We start from the raw sequence: 15,982 nt of genomic DNA on the forward strand, positions 1-15,982 counted from the left end.
TTGAGTTTCAGTCATGCAATGATCAAATACCCATCTCTCCACACAAGTGAACGTTTTCCATCACCAATGTCTCCAATATCCCTCCCTCACAAACCCGTCCCCACCCCTCCCACTGCCTCTATGGCCGACAATTTCCCTCTTACTCTCTATTCATGGGCAGTATGGTTTGCAATACAGATAATGAGAGGCCATCATGTTTGGTCCTCTATGTACTTTCAGCACACATTCACCATCCTGAGCAATCCCTGCAATCATCATTGACTTAGTGATCCTTTCTGTAACCCAGCTGCCTTCTCCCTCAGGGCATGAGGCCGGCTGCCAACTGTGAAGCAATCTTCCTGGACCACTTTCTTCTTGATTGCTCAAGTCATTCCTGAGCCAAAGTCAGATTGACTTTCGTGTAATTGATTTACTTATTGCTTCACTTATGGGCGGGATTAAGGCAGAGACCTGGAGATTAAAAGGGGGAGATCTGGGATCTCTACACCAAAGTGAATCTGTTGTCTCTGTAGTTGGACAGAACAACCGACAATTGCCACCTCCACCATGAAGCTGCTGGTATTCCTCATGCTCACTGCCCTCCCTCTCTACTGCTATGCAGGTGAGTCAGACAGCAAAGGGAGGCTTAGGGTCAGGGTGATTTTTGAGGTTCAGTGGAGGAGAATATTCTATGCCTGAACATCTGGGCAAGGAAGCTTCAAGACAGCATTTTGGGTATTCCAGACCCAGAATTCAGTAATTTTAGGAAGTTCCCAAAGTGTTCCCTTTTGGGCATTGTCCCTTTGTTGGGGCTTTGTTTAAGGCCTCTTGAGTCCTGGGACATAGACCAGCATGTAAGGTGCCCGATCAGTTGGAATAGAAAAGGGACCATGAAGTCAATGTTGTTTGAAGGAATTACTCACGGTGGGAGTTGTGTTTTGAAAGTTGACAACGCACCAAACATGATGACTTCTCAGTATCTGTAATGCAAACCATAATGCCCGAAACTAGAGATAGAGTAAGAAGGAATGTGCCTGTCATAGAGGCAGGGGGAGAGATGGGACAGCAGGTGCTGGGAGGGATACTGGGGGACATTGATGGTGGGAAATGTATACTGGTGGATGTTTTGGTGTTAAATTATTGTATGACTGAAACTCAATCATGAAAGTTTTGTAACTGTATATCATGGTGAATCAATTTTTTTGAAAGAATGAAGTTTGGTAAATGGGGTGAATCCTGGAACTAAAAATTAAAATGACATAGTTCATGTGGAAAACAGATTCAGTCAGATATGCTTCTAGGTGTTTTTCCTGAAAGAGGCTCAAATACAGTGTCCATCTGCGGGGCTGGAAACAGGAAATCCCTAAGGGGAAGTGTTCAGGCAGCACTGAATGACCCTCTGTCCCACACTATGAAGATCTACTCTTCCTACATTGGTAGCTGGTTTGAGCTTTTCAAGAAAGTTTCGAGCTCTCCTTTCTTCATAATCAGTTCTTCTTGAGGAGAAACACCCACACCACCAGGCAGTCTCCTTCCAGGAATGATGATGTAGCTTCTAGTAAATCCCCTAGAACAACTGATGTGGCCTCCAATCACGATCAATCCTTGGGGAGTGTCATGTCAAATCTTTTCACATCCCACTCACTGGTTCTGAACCTGATATGAATGCATTGACATGAGATGCTCAAGGTCAGCTCTGCAGAAAACTCTGATTCAGGAGTGAACTCTGGAGCTCTGATCCCTAAGTGACAGGGATTGGCCCTGAGCTACTCAGATCACTTTTTGAGCAAAAAATTTCTTTGAATCATTCATTGGTCCAGCAGAAAGTGAGCCTTTGGGATAATTTATGCAAAATATCCTGGAACCAAAACAACAATCTTACTAGGATATGCTGCCTGGTGTTCAAAATGAAGAGATAAAATCACAGGACTCCAGACAATGAGCAGGACCGCTTAATTGATTTCAACACAGTCCAAGCATCTGCTTTCTGGAAAGTCTTGGGTTCTGGTTACCTACTTTGGTTTCTGAGGATGGCAGAAGAGAGGGAATGTTTTTTGTTGTTGTTTATTTCTTTTACCTGAGGGAAAATTCCATATCTTGAATGTTTTTCTCCAAGGATTCAAAACAAACACGTTTCACTGAAATCTTTGTGAAGTGATCTCTTGATTAGAATGGTGAGAGATGAAAAATATTACCCAGGGTAAAAGGTGCTCATCAGTCCTTTGGAGTCAAACTCAATTTCCCATGATTTCTCCCAGGTAGTGGATGCAATCATTTGGAAGAGTTAGTTACCAAGGCACTGGATTCTTCTGTGACCCCTGAAGAATATTTAACATATTTTCAAGAATACAGATTGCATGAGGACACTCTGAACGCTGTAGTGGACATGAAGCAATGTTTTAATCGTCAGACTGAGGATGTTCTGGAGAGCAATAGAATAGTCATGGTAATATCACTTTCTTCTTATGTGCTTTTACAAGTATTGGTAAGCATAAGCAGCTTATGTTTGTCAAATTTATGATAAACAAGTGAGGGACACTTGGATTTCAAAGCATAGTCATGCTGATGATTTTTACTTAAGGACAATCAGCCAATACTTCAGCTCTTATGTTGTCTTCATTTTGTATTATCAATAGTCAAAAATCAAAGAAAAGGTCAGTAATGGAGAAAGGTAACTCATATTGCTGATTACCAACTCGTTGCTTAGCCACATGTCAAGTACTTAGTTAATGAACATAAATGTGTGCACCCCTGCCCTTCACACACATTATTCCATTAAAGAAAAAAACATATATTCTACAAAAGTCTTCAATTAAGAGTCTCAATGATGCTTATTGTCCTTTAACACATAAAGAAACTAGCATAATTATCTGCTATCTTTTTCACTACAATCCAGGAAAACACCGATTTTGTAAATTATATACATCTTAAACTGAATATACAACATAATTTCAAGTATAATAACCTGATTTTAATTTTTCTGTCCATTTGTCCATTCATTGAATATCCTAGGAAAGATAAGTGCTCAGTGGGACAGACTCCAGCATGGGAAGAAGTATTTTTTCAAACATAACAAAAGAAATCCCATGAATCAACATTTTGGACACCATGATAAAGAGAATTAAAGAATCATAAAAGGATAAATATTGAATTATATATCACATCTGGTGTCTAGAGAACAGCAGCCATATGAATAAGAGGTAGAGTAGTCATTTCCAAGAGTGAAGTGTTGAGGCACTTGAACATTATTTCATTTTCTCAAGAATTTCACACTTGCTTAGATTTTGGATAAGTTTCTCCGCAAGGATTCAGAAACATGGAGGAAAAAGATTATTTGTATTTATTGAAACAAAAATATGTGCAGGGCTAGCATTAGTTTGGCTCCCATACATCTGAAACAGGAGACAAAATAAAAAGTGTTTCTGATTTGACTTTTGACAGTAATAATTTTGGATATCAGATGTTGGTAAATAAATACAAGTATAAAAATGAGAAGAAATGTTTGTCAAGATTTTTCTTTAGAGGTAGGATTAGAATCAAAGTACCAGCTCTATTTTTGTTTTACAGGAAACAATATATAACTCTGCATCGTGTTCTGCTTTTTAACCTTCCACAAGACCTTCGTCTCAAAGAACAGCACAGATGCCCCATGACCAAAGTCTCAATTGGACACAGCACAATTTTAATTCTTTCATTGAATTTGACCTAAATTGAGTTTTGCTCTGCAAGAAAATTATTGAAATCTCAAATACATTTTCACTTCAATAAACTATTTACAAATCTAAACTTTTTTGTGTTATCTGATTAGTAATATAGGATTTAGTGAAAATGGTTCATTGAAAATGTACCCTTGAACTTTGAGAATAGATCCGAGTTTATCATGCGAAACAGTGAAGGGAAATGAAGGATGATAAGGGAAGAAGCATACGAATTGTCATGTCAGTACACTGGAAGATAGTCTTCAAGACAGTGCAGCAGGTGCAAAAGGTTTTACACTGAAAGGGTTAACATTAACACCTTGGAAGTCAGATAAATATATTAACAAGAAATAAATGTTTTTAAGCATAAGAAAGGCAGTTTCCTGGAGAAGTGTAGCATTAAGAGCTGTGAGAGTCTTGAGTCTAGATGAAGCAAGTATTATGCGAAAGGAGAATTCATTCATTTTAAAGTTTTCTAATGAAGAAAAGTAATCGCAGGATTTGCCCTGGATCTGCTGGGTCAGGCCAGTTTCATACAGACAAGACTCACAGTCCTTCAATGAAGCAAGAGTGTGTAAGCCCTAGGAAGAAAAGACACTGATGGTCAGTGGTCTCTTCCCAGGTGCTGCTGCCCATTGCACTCAGAGATCGTACACATCGTTGAACCCCCATCATACGTATGAGGTTGTTTGGCAGTTATTCTTGTGTACACATCCCTTGTGAACCTAAGAACAGAAATAGTGTTGACAGAAATAGCAACTTGGCCAGGGGAGAAGAAGTAAAATAGTTTGGGGGATTTCTAAGAAAGATGAAGTGTTTTGTGTAAAAGTGCACATGTGTGCTTCTTTGAATAACTATTTTGAAAATATTGTAGAGAGAGATACTTAGCAGATTTAGAACATTCTTGTGACTGCTTGTGCAATAAGAGAAACTATGGTATGTTTGTGGACCGAAACTGATTTTCATAAAGAGCAACGCTACTGTAATTCTCTCCAGAACCACGAGAAAATGTTGCATTCTCTTTCCAGACTATTTTCACTCCTATAAAATACATATGCGGAGGTTTTTAGTCCAATTCCTCCTGGTATATCAATCCCACACTCAGTTACCACTTCACTTTTCATAACCCTGTATTGTCCCATTGCTCACCAAAATCCCCACCTCACCCACATCTTGGACATACAATCTCTCACGTTTGCTAAAACATTCTTGTCACTGCTTGCACAATAAGAGAATATATATTTAATGGTCAACAAGAGCAGCACTACTCTGCTTTCAGAACCAGAAAATGTTGGGTTCTTCTCTCCAGAATGTTTTCACACCTATTTTTTTTGAGGTTGAGGGTCACACCCAGCGATGCTCATGGTTACTACTAGAACTGCACTCGGGAATTTGTCCTACTGGGCTCAGGAGACCATATAGAATCCCAGAGATGGAGCCCGAGTCAGCTGCGAGCAGTCAAACACCCTACTTGCTGTACTATGACTCTAGCTTCTCACTGACCTACAGTGACTGGGTTCAATGGTGTGTTCGGGACCCATGGTTTTTCCCCATGCTTATGAATGGAGGACGAGTCACAGGATGTTAATCAGCAACACCTTTATAGAAATCGATAGGGCTAATATAGGGAAAGAGAAGCTTCTCCATGAAGAATGGTGAAACAGGGACAGAATGGGATGCCACGTAATAAATAGATAGGAATAGTAAAGCAGAAGAGAAAAGTTAAAGTTAAACATGGAGGATTTGGAGTGCCCTTGTGGAATTTGGTGTGCCTGGGGAGCACTATAGAGGGTGTAATTCAACTGACATAAGCAAGGGAGAAATGGAACTACCAATGTCAATCTGAGTTGCTTGGAACTATGTAAAAGCAAAATGATTAGCACAATTACAGCTGTTTTATGTATGCAGTAGTTTTTGTTTTTTCCCCAATGTGGTATTGAACCCAAACTCAGTTACCACTTCACTCTTTATGACCCTCCAGTCTCCCATTTCTCTCCAGTATGCCAATCTTACCCACATCTTGGACATATTATCCTTCACATATGCGCAAGTTCCCTGAAGCAAGAGACCCACTTCTGTCTGGACAACTCCATTCAAATAACCCACATATATTCAGAAGAAATAGATTAAAGGGATTGCAGTATATGTCATCACATTTTCTGGCCCCACCCCAGTTCATGAACTCATCAAACTTTATTGATTCTGAAATTTAGATGCATAATGAATTCTGCATTAGGCTCTAACCGATGTTCTGTGAGAGACACATAACTGGTTACTACATTCACTTAATAACTCTAGTGTTAAATCAAATCAACAATAAGAAACAATAATCTGGAGGGCCACAGGGCCTCTGTACAAATTAGAGAAAACCATCATGGCTGTCTTCCGTTTCTGTTGGCTCATGACATTCAGTCCTACTGCTGTGGTAACACCAGCCCTAATGTTGTCCAAGTTCTTATTGCCTTTACTTCCATCTTCACCAATCATGTTATGCTCTATACTATAGAGCTTTAGTAAAGAAAACAGCATGGTATATAAGAGACAAGCTGACTAGCTTGATAGACCAGTGGATCACAACTGACATCCCCAAGAAAAATTCTGGAATCTCAGTTCTGATCAGAACACATGAGACTATGCAACGTTGAAAAGTTTCTACGTGGCAAAAGAAACCAGCCAAAATGAGAGGACCCTCGACTCCTTCCACTGACTTGGAAAAGATATTCACACAGAATACAGATAAAAGACTGGCGTCTGAAATCTAGAGAGTACCCACAAATATATATATATATTGTTTATTTATTTTGTTATTGAATCATTGTGAGAACAGTTACAGGGCTTTTAGGATCAAGTCTCAGTCATACAATGATCAAACACCCATCCCTTCACCAGTGCACATGTTCCACCACCAAGAACCCCAGTATACCCCCCCTGCCTGTGTGGCAGATGATTTTCACTTTACTCTCTCTTTACTTTGATTACATTAAATTTTCGACAGAAAACCCACTATTATTATTTGGCGTTTACCCCCCAACAATCAGACCTGTCGAAATGGCATCATTCGATCATATGTTTTCTATTGCTGATAACAAAAAGCCTATGATGTTGCATGGCCGCAAAATTGGCCGCCCAGTTTTGGGATTATGGTATTTTAGTAATTAAGTCCAGAGGTATTTCTGCCAAGCAGCCGCTGCATTCCAAGATTGGTTTGTGTGCCTCTGGGATTGTGGCTGTTCAGGAGCAGAGGAACTGTTCATGGGAGGCCACTCAGGGTCTCATTTGGGCGCGGAGCAGAGCTGGTTCTGCCCCCCACATCTTGAGATTCCCCATGTGTCCCATCACTGTAAGCTCCTACCTCTCTGTCCAATTGGCTCTAAAAGGTGGCAGTCTCCTAAAGCCCAAGAATAGTAGAAATAAGTACCAGGAGATTGTTTCCATGGCTTGGAGGCTGGTCTCTCATTTTGGGTAACTCAGGGAAGGGACCACCAAGTAAAATGTAGTTGGAGGTCATGTAGGGGAAGGGTGATGCGGGCCGAATACAGACTAGAGACTGAACACAATGGCTACTCAACACCTTTATTGCAAACCACAACACCTAATCAGAGAGAGAGAACAAAAGGGAATTCCCTGCCATAGTGGCAGGATGGGGTGGGGGGAGACGGGACTGGGGAGGGGGGGAGGGATGTTGGGTTTACTGGTGGTGGAGAATGGGCACTGGTGAAGGGATGGGTTATCAAACTTTGTATGGGGGAAACATGAGCACAAAGATGTATGGATCTGTAACTGTACCCTCACGATGACTCTCTAATTAAAAATAAACTAATAAAAAAATTAAAAAAATAATAAAAGGTGGCAGTCTCCATGCTGCCACAAAGAGGAGAAGGCCGAGGGACAAACACACTTCCCCTCCCAGGGCTGCAAGGGGCCGTAGCTTAGTTCACAGTCAAGGAGTATATCTGCCAGCAGCCACTGTGCTCAGAGATTGGTTTCTATACCTCTGGAATAATGGCCGCTCAGGGGTAGGGGAGCCATTCCTGAGCAGCTTTTGTACATCAGGAAAGTTTGCATGGCCGCTTATGCGGTTTGGAAAAGTAGTACCAATTCCACATACCAGAGCCATGTTAGTAGAAGCTCAGTGTCGCCAGAACTCCATCTGAAAAAGGTGGGTTGGCTGCACCTTCTCCGTCTGGCACCCCGGTGTTGTTGACCCGGTGTGAGGTCTGGAGCATTCTCCTGCTTGCGGTCACTGCTGGTCCGGATTCTTCACTGTTGGCTGCGGCAAGATGGCGCCGGGGGAGGGTTGAGAGCGTGACTTCTGGGGGCAGGGGTGGGCTGGAAGCTGGAATGGAGCCTCCCAGTTCTAGTGCCCCCACGCAGTTTGGAGAGATAGTCCCCCCACATACCAGAGCCATGTTAGTAGAAGCTCAGTGTCGCCGGGACTCCATCTGGAGAAGGCGGGAATACCTACAGATCTTGGCAGCAAAAAAATTCAGACCTTTTTTTGATTATGCTTAGAATGTTTTTGTTAAAAATATCACTAATGTTTAAGAAATTATAGATCAAACTCTTATACAGAGTTTTCACAAAGACGAAGGGTTGACATGCAGAATCTTGCCTTTATCCCATGAGTCCTCCAAGTTCATCTTCAACTATAGTTTTCATACTTTCTGAGCCTTTTCTCTAATACCACCTCCAATTTACACACTACTACCTGGACAGTATTCTGTAAAGAAAACTCTGATTTTGTCCTGAGCTTTCTTTTTCTTTTTCTTTCTTTTTTCTTTTTTCTTTTTGCTTTTTGGGTCACACCCAGCAATGCACAGGGGTTAGTCCTGGCTCATGCACTCAGGAATTACCCCTGGCGGTGCTCAGGGGACCATATGGGATGCTGGGAATCGAACCCAGGTTGGCCATGTGCAAAGCAAATGCCCTACCCGCTGTGCTATTGCTCCAGCCCCAGTCCTGAGCCTTCTTAAAATCAACTTCCATGGCTTTCATTTCCTGTGACACCAAGCACTCATTTCATAATTAGAAGGCTCAAGAATATAACGAACCAAAATTTCACATGGTTTAAAAACTGTGACTTTGTTATCTTTCTTTACTTTACTTCTACTTTCTTCTATGAGAAACTAAATAACTTTCTGAGAAAGTTACAGTCAAGAATACAAATAAAATAAAACTCTTCACTGACGATTATTATCCTTAGTTTTCATTCTTAGCCAGGAGATTTCCAATGTGATGATACATGTTATAACTATAACTCATTATGTTTTCTTAAGGCTTTTTAAGGACAAAATTCATTGAAACAGCCGGTAATAATTAAGAAGCTCACATAATGAAAAATAACATTATGTGGAGTGCGCAAAGAAAAGCTGAAGAAAAGCATCATGCTTATATATAAAATAGACACATATATAAAATAAAAAGTTTAAAATCTAGAATTTCAATCTAGTTGCCACTGTGGAGGAATTGGGGCTGTCAATGCCTGTGAAATTCATAGTTCTTTAATAGAATAACATTTTTAAAAACAATAAAAATAATGTATCAATTCAGTATATTTAGGTAACAAAGTTCTAGTTTAAGAGATAATGGTTGGAGTGATTTATCCAAAGAAGTATTACCAGAAATTCTCCTAGAATATAAAAATTTGAGATCAAATGTTCCAGTAATTCTCTGCAACAAAACACACTTTTGTGAACATCATCATGAAAGAGATCTTTTCTTCAAAAAGAAAGGCTATTATTAACTCTGCACTTAATACAATAACTAATATATCACATCAACCTAGGTGCCCAGAATAAATTAGTGGATATTTAAAGTGTTCCTGGTGCACACACACATGCACACACAATAAAAATATTATGCAGCTGAAGGAAATGAGAAAAATAGTGCAATTAACTGAAATTCCTTTGGTACTGGAGTTTTGGAATTCTACCAGCACAAGTTCACAAACAATTTGGGCTTCAGGGGCCTGTGAGAAAGTTCCTGGCCTTTTGGGGGGACAAATTAGCAGTACAGAATCAAATATCCCCTGGAGATTAGTATAGATAGATGAATCCATAATAACTGGCAGCCAAGACTTGAAACATGAAAAGCTGAAACCCATGGTATCTTTAAGACATCCAGTTTTGTCTCTGCGTTAGATCATAGTAACGCCATATTTTTCTGTCTTACATAGCCATAAATCTGACCTTTGTCTTCCCCCTTACCACATGCCCTCTCATCCTACATATTCTGCGTATATTGAATTCCTTCTGTCCCTTTGCAATCATTGTTTGTCCTGAATAAACTTGTCAGAAGACCACAAGTAGGTAGCAAGTGTCTATTGTTTCCCAGCAAGTACAGTGTGTACATGTCCACGAGCCATTAATCTTAGACCGTGAAGGAGCCATCTTTCTGCTCCTGGGTCTTCCCATGCCTACAGGATGGCCACACTGAGGCTATTATGTTAAGCGAAATGAGTGAGAATATGTAGGACAAATACTGAATAATCTCACTTATCTGTGACCTATAGAAGAATCACAGCATGCCAGGTATCAAAGAGGGATGACCAGAACATCCTTGGTCCTAAATGATAGAAATGAAGTGGTTTCAATGGGGAATGGTGCTACAATGGACATGGGGATAAAGATACTTTTTGTAAGTATAGTTTTGGGGCCATTGGGTGTATTTCAAGAAGTGAAAGGACTGGATCCTATGACTGTTAATCGTTTGTTTTTTGAGACGTCTCTATGTTGTCTCCCAGAGAGTATAAAGCATAATAATGGAAATAGGCCACATTTCTATCAACAGTGGGTGAAGGTTTCTTTAAACCCACATCTCTGCCAGCATTGATTTTTCTATTCTTGTTGATATGTGCTGGTCTCATTGGCATGAGTTATTATCTCACTGAGGGCACTGACACCAGAGTGACCCAGAAGACATGGAACACAGTGAGATAATGCCATGGAAAAGCAAACAGAAGCAAAACAACCTAAGCAAATAGGACTATATCAATTAAGAAGAGTTTGTAACCAAATAGAATTGATGATTAGAATGAAAGAACTTAAATGTTCAGAAAAATATACATGCAAAGCAAGTGACCTACTTGTTGTACTATGGTTCCAGTCTCCTCTTTACATTTTAAAATATATTGGTATCTTTATTTTATTTGAAGCACCATGGTTTAAAATTCTGTTAATAAAATGATTTCATGCATATAGTGTTCCAATATCAATATCTCCCACAGATCTCTGCTTCTCTCTATCCTTCCCTCAGGATTGCCTTGCACCTCCCTCTCAACCTACCTCCCATCCCCAATCCTTGGTACGCTCAGTTCTGTCAACACATTTTCTGGTTCTACTGTCTGTAACTATTTGTTATTTATTTATCATGCTTATTCTTTAGGTTTTTAAACTTTTCTTTTTTTTTTTTTTTTTTTCTTTTTGGGTCACACCCAGCAATGCTCAGGGGTTACTCCTGGCTTTGTACTCAGGAATTACTCCTGGCGGTGCTTGGGGGACCATATGGGATGCCGGGGATCGAACCCGGGTCGGCCGCGTGCAAGGCAAACGCCCTACCCGCTGTGCTATCGCTCCGGCCCCTAGGTTTTTAAACTTTTAAATTTTGTTTTATAATAGTGCTTAGGGCTTACTCCTTGCTCTACACTCCGAGGTCTCTCCTGGCAAGAGCAGGGAATGGAATGGGGTCCCAAGGATTGAACCTGGGTCATCTGCATGCATAGCATCCCCCCTATCTGCTCTTCTATCACTCTGGTTCCTGCTGTATATTTTTATATCTCACACATGACAGAAAGCTTACTGTCTCTGTCTCTTCTGAAGGGCTTCACTCACCGTGATACTTTACAGATCCATCAAGTAGTGGAAAATTGCATGATTTCATTTCCCCCTTATAGTAAAATAGTATTTAATTGTGGATATACACGTTACCAAATTTCATAACTCAGTCTTTTTTATTTCATTTTTTTACTATTAGGGTTTTAAAAAATTTTTATTAGTAAATTACTGTGGGGTACATCTACAAAGTTATGAACTTTCATGTTTGTGTTTGGTTTACATCCCTCCACCAGTGCCCATTCTCCTCCAACAATTTTCCCAGTATTCCTTCCACACTCAGTCTTAGATTTATATCAGGATTTGAATACTGTCAATAGCATTGCAATAAGCATGAGAGATCAATATTCTTTTTGACGTAGTATTTTGGAGTCTTTGGATATATTGACCTGTTAATGCTTTCATAAGTTCTGGTTTGCTTATTATTTGTGAAATTTCTTTGACACAACACTCTTTCCAATGTAGGCTTATCTGTTTTTATTCCAGTTAGAGGTTATCTGGGCAAGACCAAAGTTCTCTTCATAGCTAGAGTCTAGAGCTGAGTCTGGAACTCAACACATTTAGTTAATTATAGTATGAGATTCTGGTTGGATGAATTGAGTAAAAGGAGGGTTGGGTGGATGAAATAATGAGACCTTTCATTTATTTGTGATTATCTCCTTAGGTCCTGTAGTGATCCTTTATTTTATTTGCATGCAATTTGCATGAAAAAAATAGTCAATAACTTTTATAGTCATTTCAAAATTATGGAAGAGAAACACAAAAACAACAATATTAATACATTCTATAGGGCAATTTTATTTTGCTTTTTGGGTCACACCCAGCAATGCACAGGGGTTACCTCCTGGCTTTGCACTCAGGAATTACTCCTGGTAGAGCTCAGGGGACCATATGGGATGCTGGGAATCGACACCGGGTTGGTCTCATGCAAGGAAAAAGCCCTACCCACTGTGCTATTGCTCCATCCTCAAGGCATTTTATGATCAAATGTTCCATCCAAGATTCATTTCACATCTCCATGAGCTCCAAGATGATTGCCATTCCATCATCAGAGTCACTGAAAGTTATAGCTAATTATATCTCTTCATATCTACCTTTGTATTTTGTTTTCAAAAAATTAATTTTATAGGGTATAGTTTTTAGTAGCATTAAAATAGTTTTTAATTAGAGAGACTAGGCCAATCCCTCCCCTGAAGTTTCAGCATACATCTTTTATACAATCTCTGGCCCTACAGATTCCAGTTCTTAATTGTTAAATCAGTATTGCATTTTATTGGGAATTGTCTAATCCCTTTTTTTTTCAGATTCGTTCAATAAATGTCATTTTCAATCCTTGAAAATTGTAGATATGTAAGAAATGATTTGTTTGCTAGGCACCTTTCCTCTTTATATTATTTTCTCTTGATATGACTTCCTTCAACCTGTTGTGGATGGAATAGCATTAATCCTAACTCTATCTGAACACAGGCTTCTGCAAACTGAAGAGATCATTACACACTCTCAGCTTGGATGTATGGGTGATCTCCCCAGAGTGGGGACAAGAGATTTAAAGTACCCATCTCAAGAAGCAGTTTGAGCCTTCCTCTTCCTCTATAGTGTTAGCTTATATACACATTCTCAAATGCCACAGTCCATCCCCAAGTTCTTTGTTAGAATGGCAACCAAATGGGAGAGCTTGAACTTGGGCCCACTGATGGTTCTCTTCTGATGTACTTTTCCTGGACTTTGTTGGGCAGGGAGGCCCTCCTCCCAGGGGATTCAAACACTATTTTTTTTTCTCAATACATGGCTGGAGCGATAGTGCAGCTGTAGGGTGTTCGCCTTTCACGCGGCCAACCTGTGTTCGATTCCTCCGCCCCTCTCAGAGAGCCCGGCAAGCTACTGAGAGTATTGTGCCAGCATGGCAGAGCCTGGCAAGCTACCTGTGATGTATTGGATATGCCAAACACAGTAACAATAAGTCTCACAATGAGAGACGTTACTGGTGCCCGCTCGAACAAATCGATGAGCAACGGGATGACAGTTACAGTTACAGTTACAGTTACATGACCAGGGTGCCCCATTTCCCGCTCGTAACCCCAACTTCAATATGAAAATATATCTCAGCAAAAATTTGCAGTTAACAGAAGTATATTAGGGAAAGATATATCTAAGCTGTGCCCTCATACCTGATATTATGAATATTTAAAGAAATGTAACAAGAGTCAGAGTGATAGTACAGTGGAAAGGGTGCTTGCCTTGGACAAATCTGATAAAAATTGTATCCTAGTTATGCTGTGTGGTTTCCCAAGCCTACCAGGAGTGATCACTGAATACAGAGCTAGAAGTACATCCTGAGCACTGCCATATGTGGCAATATATATACATATATATATCATAGAGTCATCATTTTCAGGTATCTGTAACAGTCTTTATCATTCTTTGTGATTTACACAAAACCTTTCTTAATTACACGATGTTAATCTCCGATAGCTGATGTGTGTGTTCACACAAAATAAAAAGGGTGTGCACTCTCTCCAAGTGCTTTCGGTGATTAGGCCGTTTTCCCACTGTGGATGACTGATGGCGATGGATGAAAGAAGGAGAAATCTGGAGCCAGGCTGGTTGGTGATCAATTGCCGTTTATTTTTCCTCTGCCTCCTTCCTGTCTCACTCACTGCCCATATCCTCCTCCTAAGCCCACTCCCACAGCTTAGTTATTCCCCCTCCCCAAGGGTTGGGAGTGGCAATTACACACAGATGAGGTAGCACCATCAACATATGCAAAGGCCCTTCCTTCCTGGGAAGCTTTTCTAAGATAAGACAAGGATCTCCTCCAGGCAGGAGATCCTCTCTTTGGCCAAATACCATCTAGGGGATGTGTTTCTCTTTCCCTTAGTCCAAAAACTATTTAAATTTTCATCTTAATTCTACTTCTTAATCGCACTGTCACTCTGTTGTCCAGCTGTTCATCGATTTGCTCCAGTGGGCGCCAGTAACGTCTCCATTGCGAGACTTGTTGTTATTGTTTTTGGCATTTTGAATACGCCATGGGTAGCTTGCCAGGCTCTTCCATGCAGACAGAATACTTTTGTAGCTTTCCAGGCTCTCCGAGAGGGATGGAGGAATCGAATCTGAGTTGGCCGTGTGCAAGGCAAATGCCCTACCCACTGTGCTATCGCTACTTCTTAATATTAGTCATTTTGTATCGACACAGTAAGAGATACATTAAGCTTGTAAGGTGCTCTCCTGGGGACATCTCACTATAGATCTCAGACTACAGTGCTCAGGCCAGATTAGTCTTTCCTAACCCTAGCTGGATCCTAATCTAGTTATTATTATTTGTATCACCACAGAATTTGTCCATGACCATGCTCTTAACTTATAGTTAAGTATTATGGCACTTGGCCTGGCACTTTTCTTTGCCAGGGTAGTTCACAGCTTTCCCTGGGGCCATTCAGTCCCTTGTCAGGACCCTGCTTTTGGGGTGCTAGGAACTAAGGGCAAAGGAGGTTTAAAGTTTAAGTTGAGAAAACAGACTCCTAGGAGTGAATATTATTCGGAATCAGGTAACTCCCAAGTTATAAAAGCATAACATGAACTGTCTTCCTGTGTCTATACAAAAAAGAATTGCTCTGAAGCAAACTATGCAAAAACAAAAGGAAAGGAGAAGAGCAATATTTTGATTTTACAAGTTACTTTACATTCACTGCTTAGGGGAGATGAGTGATTAATAGACGGGAGGCAGAACACACAGGAGAAGTTCAAGATGAATACCGAGGAAATGGGAGGGCTTTGGGAGCATTGTGATGGGTGTTCCTCAGTAAACCTAAGCTCCTTGTTGTGGAGGAGAAATGTCAGAGGAGAAATGGCAAACCAATGTTAAACCTAAAACGTTTAGAACTATAATCCAACCCTGATGTGTACTTGGCAGTTTTTCTGCCCATCCCTGGAGCTCATTGAAACTGTTTCATGACACAGCTTGGACTCATGACAACATGTCTGGTGTACAAAGTCCTACTGGTTTCATCAATGGATCACCCTTGGCCAGCCATGAATTCTCCATCCAGCTTTTTCCTCCAGTTGCTGGCCTCAGGAAGTGCCAGGCCATATCACTTATAGAGTCACATGATATAAAGGAGGGTAGCCTCCAAGAAGCAGCTGTTTTGATGTCTTCTTGACATCAAAGGGAGTAAATGGCAACCCAATTATACAGAATGTAGAAAAATTAAGAATGAAGAAAAATTAAAAAACATGGAATTCTTTTGCTTTAATAGGGTTCATGTCATTAAAGGTCATCAAACTAAGTAACATTTTTGTTGGCTTCATTCCCATGGTGTGACTCACATGAGAGGTTACAGTGCTCTCACTGAACACTATCCCTTCTATAAGTATGGCAATGTGTTCAGACAACCAAAGTATAGTGTAAGTGATCTCAGCACTTGTATCAACCAAGGACAAGGGAAGGTATTGTTTTATCTCACCCCCAAAATACAA

General features: G+C 40.4%; 1 protein-coding gene across 1 annotated transcript; it reads left to right on the forward strand.

The window, feature by feature from the left end:
* Nucleotides 1-486: 486 nt before the first annotated feature.
* Nucleotides 487-3,753, forward strand: LOC129405748 (mammaglobin-B-like). Its single transcript, XM_055143038.1, has 3 exons — nt 487-601; nt 2,238-2,425; nt 3,547-3,753. The coding sequence occupies exons 1-3, from the start codon at nt 547-549 to the stop codon at nt 3,583-3,585; spliced, it is 282 nt and encodes a 93-aa protein (XP_054999013.1). The 5' UTR covers nt 487-546; the 3' UTR covers nt 3,586-3,753.
* Nucleotides 3,754-15,982: the final 12,229 nt, after the last annotated feature.

This window comes from Sorex araneus, chromosome 6, assembly GCF_027595985.1.
Source record: "Sorex araneus isolate mSorAra2 chromosome 6, mSorAra2.pri, whole genome shotgun sequence".
NCBI lineage: Eukaryota > Metazoa > Chordata > Mammalia > Eulipotyphla > Soricidae > Sorex > Sorex araneus.

Bases quoted from the DNA above. Each gene is read 5' to 3' on its own strand.
- LOC129405748 (XM_055143038.1), top strand. From the start codon at position 547: ATGAAGCTGCTGGTATTCCTCATGCTCACTGCCCTCCCTCTCTACTGC. The intron at 602-2,237 runs GTGAGTCAGACA...GATTTCTCCCAG, and splicing joins CCCTCTCTACTGCTATGCAG to GTAGTGGATGCAATCATTTG. The intron at 2,426-3,546 runs GTAATATCACTT...TTTGTTTTACAG, and splicing joins AGAGCAATAGAATAGTCATG to GAAACAATATATAACTCTGC.